At 46.1% G+C, this 9,902-nt stretch overlaps 1 protein-coding gene across 1 annotated transcript; it reads right to left on the bottom strand.

Annotated features, from left to right (window-relative positions):
* Positions 1-437: 437 nt before the first annotated feature.
* On the bottom strand, positions 438-9,864 carry HSPD1 (heat shock protein family D (Hsp60) member 1). Its single transcript, XM_050976919.1, has 12 exons — positions 9,698-9,864; positions 8,746-8,921; positions 5,661-5,913; positions 5,085-5,167; positions 4,414-4,509; positions 4,033-4,126; positions 3,490-3,658; positions 3,146-3,245; positions 2,083-2,328; positions 1,708-1,882; positions 927-1,105; positions 438-837 (listed from the first exon to the last, which is right to left on the bottom strand). The coding sequence occupies exons 2-12, from the start codon at positions 8,917-8,919 to the stop codon at positions 685-687; spliced, it is 1,722 nt and encodes a 573-aa protein (XP_050832876.1). The 5' UTR covers positions 8,920-8,921; positions 9,698-9,864; the 3' UTR covers positions 438-684.
* Positions 9,865-9,902: the final 38 nt, after the last annotated feature.

The following is a 9,902-nucleotide window of genomic DNA, read 5'->3' as shown; positions in this document are numbered from 1 at the left end:
GAGCATTGTTTAATATTTCAAAGAACTGTAGTGCAGTTCAGCTTAGATATTTCTTACCAAAATTAAAGCACTTGCATTTCTGAGAAACATTCTAGACAAAGGAATGTTTCTTGGAGTGAAATGCCCTGTTATTTTTTCAAGCATAAGTGTCAATTTCTACTAAATCTTAGAAGCAGCAGCAGGCTGTCCAGGCTCTCCCCTAACTATGGCTTTGTGTGCAGATGAAGGAGGTGATACATTTTGTAACTTTTGAGCAGTTTATTACATAAAGGTCACATAACTCTATTTGCCTACTTTGTACACAATTGTCTAGTCTCACGCACAGTGGCTTCCAAGTTCTTTCTAGTACTGGCAGGCACCAAGAAATTCTGAAACAGAATATCAAGTGCCTTAATTAAGTTCAAATCAGGACCTTGGTAGATGGATCTTGCACCCAGTTATCAGGAATGTACAAATGTCTTTATTCAAAAAATACAAAATAAATTATCTGTAGGCATGGACAATGACTGTAAACAATTACACGTGTGTTAAATGAAATCCGGTAACTGATGGTTACAGTGATTCTTTTCAACACCAGCCTCACTTCAGTCACTATCCATCCTCTCACACTGATAGCTCAAGTTTTTGAAGTCAGAACTGTCAGTCTTCAACAGCACAGCTCATGATGCATCCCTACCCCAGGAATTAGAACATGCCACCTCCCATTCCTCCACCCATCCCACCCATTCCTCCCATTGCTGGCTCCTTTTCTTCTTTAGGAACTTCAGTCACCACTGCCTCTGCTGTTGATAGGAGAGATGCAACACCTGCAGCATCCATCAGAGCAGTTCTCACAACCTAAAAATAAGCAAGAAACCACTTAAAACCTGCTGACCATCACAGGAGGTGGGAGGAAGCAAAGCTAAGAATGAGGACCTTCAGGTTACCTTAGTTGGGTCTATGATTCCTTTTTCTACCATATTTACAAAGTCCCCAAGCATTGCATCGTAGCCAACTTCTGATGGGCTCTGCAGGATTTTTTCAACTATCAATGATCCTTCAACACCGGCATTCTTTGCAATAGTCATTGCTGGGATTCTCAGTGTTCTCTTGATTATTTCAATGCCTGCAAGAAACAGGACAGCTGGAGCTCCACGTACAAACACCACTCCCACTGCCAAGGAATGCCCTAGTGCTGGAGATGAATACAGAGAGAAAACCCTCCAAGAAAGAACATTAACTATTTTTGTCAGTTCCAGGAGGAAACGTTCTCTGCTACTTGACACTTGCCAACAAATACAATCTCTGCAGAATATTCATGCACATTTTAGTTTTACTTCTACAAAAAATAGTAAGAAGTTTTATTACTCTCTATATTTACGTGCAACACACCACAAAGCCTTTCTCCATTTGATCTGCCACATAGTCTCTTGAGCATTATTAGATTTTGTCTGCAAAGACTTTAACAGCCAGCTCCCAAGTCTAAGCATTTGCCACCCTGTGCTGGGATACTGCTGCTTTACTGCTACTGGGTCTTACACAGTCCACTCAGCAATGCAGTGAAAAAGCTCCTTCCCACTTCAAAGCAGAGACCAGCACACCAAAGAAATGTGATGTTCCTAAGATCAAGTAACTAAAAACTCACTGAAAGCCACCTGATAAAAGCCTCAGGACAGGGGAAAGCCTGCTTGAATCACTTCCACACACATCTTCAGGTCATTTGCTTACCAATTTTCTGATCCTCGTTGGCTGGAGTTAAGGCATCTAAGGCTGGGATGCAGCGCAGCAGGGCACAGCCGCCCCCTGGGACGATGCCCTCCTCCACGGCCGCACGGGTGGCGTTCAGGGCATCGGTGACCCTGTCCTTCTTCTCGTTCACCTCCACATCGCTCGTTCCGCCCACCTGCCAGCAGCAAGGCACACGTCAAGGGCTGCTCCAGGAGCCCAGCTGGGACAGCACTGCTGCCACCAAACCAAGCAGCCAATGCCTAAGAAGTGCCAGAAAGCCAACCCACCCTCTCCCATTACTGGCAAGTCTTCTGCACCTCAACACTCAAGAAGCATAAGCTTTAGTTCATTGTGATTTTACCAAGTTGTTCATACCTTCAATACTGCTACTCCATCAGAGAGCTTGGCCAGTCTCTCATTCAGTTTCTCTTTTTCATATTCACTGGTGGTGACCTCCAGCTGTTCGATTATTTCCTGAATGCGTTTCTCAATCTGAGCCTTTTCGCCCTTCCCCTTGAGGAGCATGGTGTCGTCTTTTGTCACAATGACCTCTCCAACCTTACCAAAGTCATGAGGCTGAATATCTTCCACATTTAGGTTCAAACCCTCTTCTCCAAACACCTGAAAGAAATTGTGTGAACAGCTGCAATTCACAGGTTCCCACACATCAGGTGTTTTTATCTACATGAACACATACAGCAGGCTAATGGTGCAAAATAACCACATTACTGCAGTTCCACCCTCTGGCTGAAGAACCTCTTCCTGATAATCCAGGCTTAACCTCCCCTGACACAGTTTCATGGTGTTTCCTTCAGTCCTGTCACCATTACCTCCTTGCATTTTGAGAAGTTACAGATATTTGACATGTCACTGACTGAAGAACAGTTTGCTGGTTGGTTACTTTGTGCTGCCATTACCTTAAACATGAAGTTTTATTTTAACAGTCTCCTCTGGGTCCCAAATATCATGCTATGATTTTGAAATGCATATTAAAAAGCGGCAGCATAAAGGGACATTAATCAGTGCATCAACTCTATGCAAAATTTAGTAGTAAGAAAATTCATTCAGTCAATTCCAAACATTTTAAATAATTATATTTGCCACATCTGAGCTCAGGCAATTGCTTATAGAGGCAACAATTGCCTTGGAGTTCCTCCTTCCCCTTAAAAATCTAAATCCTGCAAGGAAATCTCATGTGACTCCAGTCAGTTACAAGGACATATGGTTGGCCAGGACTGCATTACACAGCAATTATCAGTGTCTTCATTTTAAAAAACAGCAAGTTTCAAACATCAGTTACTGTTACATTTTTGAAAGAACAGAATACAGCCCGCAACCCAGCAAACACAAGCCAAGGACCTAAAAATGCACAGTTATTTTCCTCCTTGAAAGGCATTAACATTCCTTGGAGCAAAAAGCCACTCAGAACATTACTTACAGCACCACCAGTAGCAATTGCCATGTCCTTAAGCTGGTTTTTCCTGTTGTCACCAAAACCTGGTGCTTTTACAGCAACAACCTGAAGGCCAACCTTCAGCCTAAAGACAAAAATTCCGAAAATGAGTCTAATTACTAAGCCAGATTATTTCAGTGCAGCTCTAGCAGTGAAACAAACTAAGAGACTATCACAAAGTGAGGTTGTTTCTCTCAGAAAGTAGTTAGGACACAAGTGAAGTTCTGTCTGAGCTAACACAAAGCATGGTGGTGTTAAAAGCTGCTGTTTCTTTGGCACAGGTAAGAGAACACAGCCTTACACCATAGAAAATTGATTTTAAGTCTTACCTGTTTAAGACTAGAGTGCTGAGGGCTTCTCCATCAACATCTTCAGCAATGATGACCAAAGGTTTGCGGTTGGCATTGGCAATTTCAAGAGCTGGAACTATGGACTGTACACTAGAGATTTTCTTTTCACTGATTAAAACATAAGCGTCCTGGAATTCACATTTCTGCCCTGCAGAAACAACATGCATTATCTGAACAGCTCCATTCCAAAAACATATCAAGCATTCCTTAACTTAAGCAGGTGCTTTGGAGCAATGGTTGCACTTTCCAACTGCATTAACAAAAAGACAACTTGTTTTCTCCAAGACTCTACTTCCAATTCTCCATTGTTCTGCTGTGTTGCAAGGCCAGCCTGATGAGCAGAGAAGGAACCCCCACCACTCCAAGCTTTTACCAAGTTCACATTTTCTGACAGGGAAGGACCCCCTGCTCTATTTGCTGTGGTGCACAGCATAAGGGACTGTAAAGCCTTTAACAGGTGCCATTATTTCTGACTGACACAAGCCACAGGAAGGTGTCTGACATGACTTATTGTCCACTCACCTTTAGTTGTGTTAATAAAATACGGAGAGATGTAGCCTCTGTCGAATTTCATACCCTCAATGATTTCCAGTTCATCATTTAGAGTTTTTCCATCCTGTTTAGATGCAAGGAAATCTGCATTAAAATCTCCCCTGTCTGCTAACAGAAGTACAGTTTTGGCATGTCATGCACAACAAATTGAAAGGCTGTGGACCCTACATCAGAGTTTCATGTGTTTCTCTCCAAAACAGAAAGAATGTAAGATGAAAGAATGATCAAATTCTGATCTAAAGGAGCTGGGGAGGAATTGTGGTGGGAATTATGGAATGTGAGCTGCAGCAGCAGCATCACACATGACAAAAGCCAGCACTAACAGGAGATAGTCACTTGGCCAGTTCTTACCTTGACAGTGATCACACCCTTTCGCCCAACTTTTTTCATTGCATCAGAGATTATATTGCCAATTTCCTGATCTCCATTTGCTGATATTGTGGCAACCTGAAAGAATTAGACATTTAATCTCATTTTCCAATGCAAAGTGCTTCCTCATGATAAAAAAACCAGAGTAACCACGTGTAATGCTGACATTTCTGACAAGGCAGGGCAGCAGAGTGCAGCACACTCCCAGCAGGAGGGCTCAGGCCCTTGGGAGCTGCAGCACAGAGCCAGATTCCCTGCACTGGGCTCACACCCAGGCCACCTCCAGGCACAGGAACAAATAACCCAGCACCACCAACTCACCTGAACCTGATCTCCTACAGCAGATCTGTCACACCCTCAGTGCTCTGCCATCACTTCCATTCACAACAGAGCTTTGCTCCCATCAATTTTTCCCAAGTACACACATTTATGTTTGAAGACACTTTGGAATGAAACTTGAAGATGAAAAAAAATCTGCCCACTTCTGAACTAGCTTCTAGCAGTGCAATTGAAGACTATTTCTGATGTATACAGAAAAGTACCCAATGTCAAGATCCACACAACCTAACTTCATTAAACCTAACTTCACAAAACTTTTTCTGAGAAATAGCTGCCTAAATTTGGGTTACATTTGATTGTGTTATCTTCCTTACCTGTGCAATTTCCTCTGGAGTTGTAACAGGTTTTGACAGCTTCTTCAGTTCAGCTGTGATGGCATCCACTGCCAGCATCACCCCTGAGGATGAACAGAGCACTTGTGAGTGAACAAAGCAAGGTACAGAGCACAGAAAACAAACCAAGCACCCACCCACCAGGTTTTCTTTCAAACAGAAGTCCACACTGCAAAAATGCATTGGTTGCATGTTCAAAACCAAATAGCTCTTGTTCCACGCTGTGTATGCAGTGATGGGTTTTTTGCAATTGGTGTGAGATATTTTCATGAATGAGATTTGTTTACATGGCTATTGTATTAATTACACCCAGAAATGGCTTTAACTGGAGTTCACTTACAACAAATTAAGTAAGTTGACTGCATGTAAAATAGTACAATAATCAGACAAATTAATGATTGTTCAGAGTCTGTAGTGTAAAAAAAAACCCACCCCACTGTGTTCTCTAAACACATTAAAACCCTTTATGGTGGCTCTTCAAACAGAAAATAAGTCAAATTTAGGATATGAAAAATAAAAGACAGCAATCAGATATTAAAAACAACAGGGAAAAGTTACCCCTCCTGATTTCTACTGGGTTGGCTCCTTTGCTGATCTTCTCAAAGCCCTCCTTGGCAATAGCTCGTGCAAGGACTGTTGCAGTAGTGGTACCATCTCCTGCTTCCTCGTTGGTATTGTTGGCAACGTCTTGAACTAACTTGGCTCCGATGTTTTTGTATTTGTCTTTCAAGTCAATTGCCTTTGCTACTGTCACACCATCTTTTGTCACTTTGGGACTTCCCCAGCTTTGCTCAATAATAACTGTTCTTCCCTAGGGGGACAAAAACCGAATTTTAAACCCAAGCCAATCCAAAGCATGTTATACGTTATCATCAAGAGCTCAACTGAGAATTCCAAACAGTCACAGCTGAACACCTTACACAGGGCGTTCAGCTGGGACTTCTCAAACACACCCTTGAATATCATGGTTCTCCAAAACCAGAAAAATGGCTCACAGGCTTTATGCTTCCACAGAATGACACTCCATTCTTCAGCCATAATGCTGAAGTCTGCAATTAAGTAACACTGACCTTAGAGAAAAAACCAAAGAGATTCCCTCTAATGCTAAAATTTTAGCCAAAAATTAGAAATATAGCAATTCAAATCACCAAATTTTCAAAATTTTCATCAGATCACAATAAACATTCTTTGTGATAGAAAAACAAGTAATACAAAACTCAATTTGTTGCATGTGCTGGAAGGGAAAAAAAGCACACTTGCAAACCTCAGTAGTGAGTAGTAAATAGTGATTAGCAAAGACAATTGAGAACACTTCAAATTTGTGTTCATGTGTTACAGTAATTTCTCAAACACTCCAAGTTACCAAACTTTTCCCATCTTAGCTCATGCCTGGATCCAACTAAAAAGCTGGAGTATTATGTCTAACAGACACAGCTAATACAGGAAACTGTGATCCATCAGGGACCACAAGGCAAACGCACCTGCACAAAGTCATTGCTTGTTCACAGGTGAATTCAATGGCCAATACCTGCCCCAAACAACCGTGCTCCACTTGGAGCTGAAGGCAGCAGAAACTCAAGGAGCCACCTCAGGTCTACTGCTGCCCTGAAACTCCTCTACTGTCCTGACAGCTGGAGCTGCTGGAAGAGGGAAAGGAGATCAACTGCCCCACATCAGCACTGTCCCTCCCAGGTGGCCCTGCACAAGTCCCCTGATCTGTCAGGTCCTGCTGGGAGCTGACCCCGCCGGCTCCTGCCAGAGCTCTCCCAGCCCAGGGTGGGGATCACGTGCCAGGAGAGCCGGGCAAGGATTCCCGCAGTGCCTCGTGCCCCTGCCCCGCTCAGAGCCCGGAGCCCAGTGCCCCTGCCCCGCTCAGGGCCCTGTGCCCGCACACATCTGCCTCAGTGACTGAACCAGCTCTGGCTGCCCGCCAGGCACGAGGCCTCGCTGCTCCTCAAGCACAACCACCCCAGCAGCCTCAAGGTTCTGCTTCAGTTCCTCAGGCTGAACCTAGGGAAGAGCTCATGGAAATTTACCTCTGTGCCATGAACGGTTATGCCAAAAAGAATTCCCTACTATTTTATTTGGCCTACACTTCTAAATATAAAAGTGATTCAAGAATAAGAAAACTTCTCTCTGGAGGAGCATGCTACCAGTGCAGTTTTCATATAACGTCTCATAATTTGCTTAACTCTGTTTTGTACTTTGATACGGTCTTATTCCTAATGTTTGGTTTGCAGCTCTGAGAAGAGCAGCACAACAAAACCTACAGATAACAAATCTCATGAAAGGGCTTGCTCTTTCACACACCTGCCTGTGTTCCTGTAGAAGGGAACAAACACCACCAGTAACTGCACAGGCATTTAGAATGGTCGGGCATATTGAGCAGCTGAGCTCCCACACAAACCAGTTCTGTTCAACATGCTGGAACACTACCAAAAGATTGTGTGAGACTGCAAACTGGGCTCCTTAAAATGTAGAACAGGGCCAAAGGAGGTTTCCTCACCAGAGTGATGTTTCTTAAAAATGCCAGAAGCTGACTCAGGCACTGCAGGACAACCTCTCCATTTTTACATGAAGAACAGCATAACCAACAAAAATCTCCTAAGGTTACACGAAGTTGCATCAGCAACTGCCCTTTAGGCAGTGGATTAGAACAGTGCTTCAGCATTCACAAAGTAGCCTGATCCAAAAAAACAAGAGTTTAATTAACCAACTACACTTAAACTTTGTTCCTCTATGGAAAGAGCCACAGTTTCCTGACATAATTGTTCCTTAACCTTCATCTGCTCAGCTTTCGGGCATTTCTGCCTTTGAATGAAGCTGGTAGAGCACTAAAAATGTGCAGAAAATACATGAAATAACGTTACAGAGACCAAGCAGCCCTCAGAAGAACTATCATGCACATGCTGTTACAGGGAACAGATATTCACATAAGCCCCAAGAAAATCAGTGTCTCTTCCTCAAAAAGAGGAATCTCATTTCAAGCCATACTGCACATTGCATGACTATGCAGAATACCACAGCTGGTTTTCCAAGAGACCCAGATCTCCCTTACAGGACAGAATATAGGGTAACACAAATGAATGCCTCTACCATGAAATTTCACTTAGGCTGGTAATATTCACCAGCCAATTGAGAACTCAACATTACACTCTGGATATTTTTTAAAAGCTTATTAATATTTAAAAGATAAACTAATACAAAATGGTAATTTGAAAAAAAATTTCAACAAACAAAACAAAAAAATCCAACCAAGCCACCCACATGCTAATTAACCTACCCCACGACACAGACAGTTACATTATCTACTGCACTGTTACAGGTTATCAACTGAGCTGGTAACACATTATGCACATCTCCTTAACCTTCAAACTGCTTAGACGAATATAATGTACCTTTCACAGGAATCCCAGCAATTTTACTTTGTTACTACAAAAAGCACATGCACTACTGTCCCACTTTTGGTGGACCTGAGACTACAGCAGCTTGCAGGAAGGAGCCTGTCCATTCCCCAGCCCCTTTGCGGTGCAGTTCTGCAAATACAATCGTGCAGCTCCACCGAGAGAAACCCAACAATTATTCCCCGTTACAGTATTTTCAGCCAGGTCTGTGCTAACATAAAGTCCAAGTCCTGCATTACCTTTGGCCCCATGGTGACAGCTACAGCATCTGCTAAAAGATCTACTCCTTGTAGCATCAGAGCTCTCGCGTCTGCTCCGAACTTCACATCTTTTGCATAGGCTCGTGTTAGATGGGGGGCGAGGGCTCTGGACACTGGTCTTATCTGACGGAGTACTGTAGATAAACGGAGCATGTCTAAAATATTAAAAGAAACGTAGAAGAAAACAAAAGCATTACGGCTTTGCACAGCTACTTCTACAGGAAGAGAGGGGGAACAGATTTAGGAAGTAAAGCAGGCACGATAATTATTTAATTTTTCGCCTGGCAGAAATCGAGATACACAAGCAACTGCAAGTAACGGAGCTGCATGTCCCCGATCCTCACGCCGCGACCCGCGCGGAGCAGCTCCTCCCTGCGCGGCCTCCAGCGCCTCCGAGCTCCTCCCGCCCGGAGCGGGGCAGGACACGGCGAGGGCACCGCGGAGCGCCCGCGGTTCCATGTGCTCAGCGCGGGGGCCGCGCCCGCCCGCCCGCGGCTGCACCAGCGGGGCCGTGCCGAGGGGAGCTCGGGTAAGGCTCCACCACCCCGCTACGCCATCAAGGGCAGAGAGAAGAGAGACAAGGCCGCGGCTGCCGCCCCGGGCCCGCGGAGCCCCCACGTCAGGCAGGGCCCCGCGGGCACATGGCCGCTGCACCAGGACACGCGCAGCAAGGTCAGCGCCGCCCGCCCCCCGCCGCCGCCCGGCCGCCCGCCAGGCCCGCCGCGCCACCACCAGCCCGCCCGCAGCAAGGTGCAGGCCCCGCTCCCGCCACCCGGGAACAACTCCCGTATCACGGCCGCCCCCCGCTCCCGCCGCTCGGGCCCAGCCGCTCCCAGTGCGCGGCCCCCGCGGTAACCGCGGCCAAAGGGGTGAGTGCCCCCAGGCCAGGCAGAGCGGCGCGGGTCCGGGGCCCGGCCGCGTTCCCGCTCACCTGCGGCAGCGCGGGAGCAGCACCGCGGCTCTGCGGACTCGCGGGGCACGTCTGGCGCGGCGGCGGCGGGCGGCGCTCGGCACTCACCGCCTCAGCCCCGCCCCCGCGTCGCCGCCGGCCCATGTGCGGCTCCGGCCGCCCGGCCCCGGAACCAGCATGGCCTCCGCGCCCGCCCACAGCCCCCCTGCCGCGCTGGGCCGCCGCC

The sequence above is a fragment of the Serinus canaria genome, chromosome 7 (assembly GCF_022539315.1).
Source record: "Serinus canaria isolate serCan28SL12 chromosome 7, serCan2020, whole genome shotgun sequence".
NCBI classification, from domain to species: Eukaryota; Metazoa; Chordata; class Aves; order Passeriformes; family Fringillidae; genus Serinus; species Serinus canaria.
Note: the sequence above shows the minus strand (reverse complement) of the source record. Positions and strands in the feature narration are given on the sequence as shown.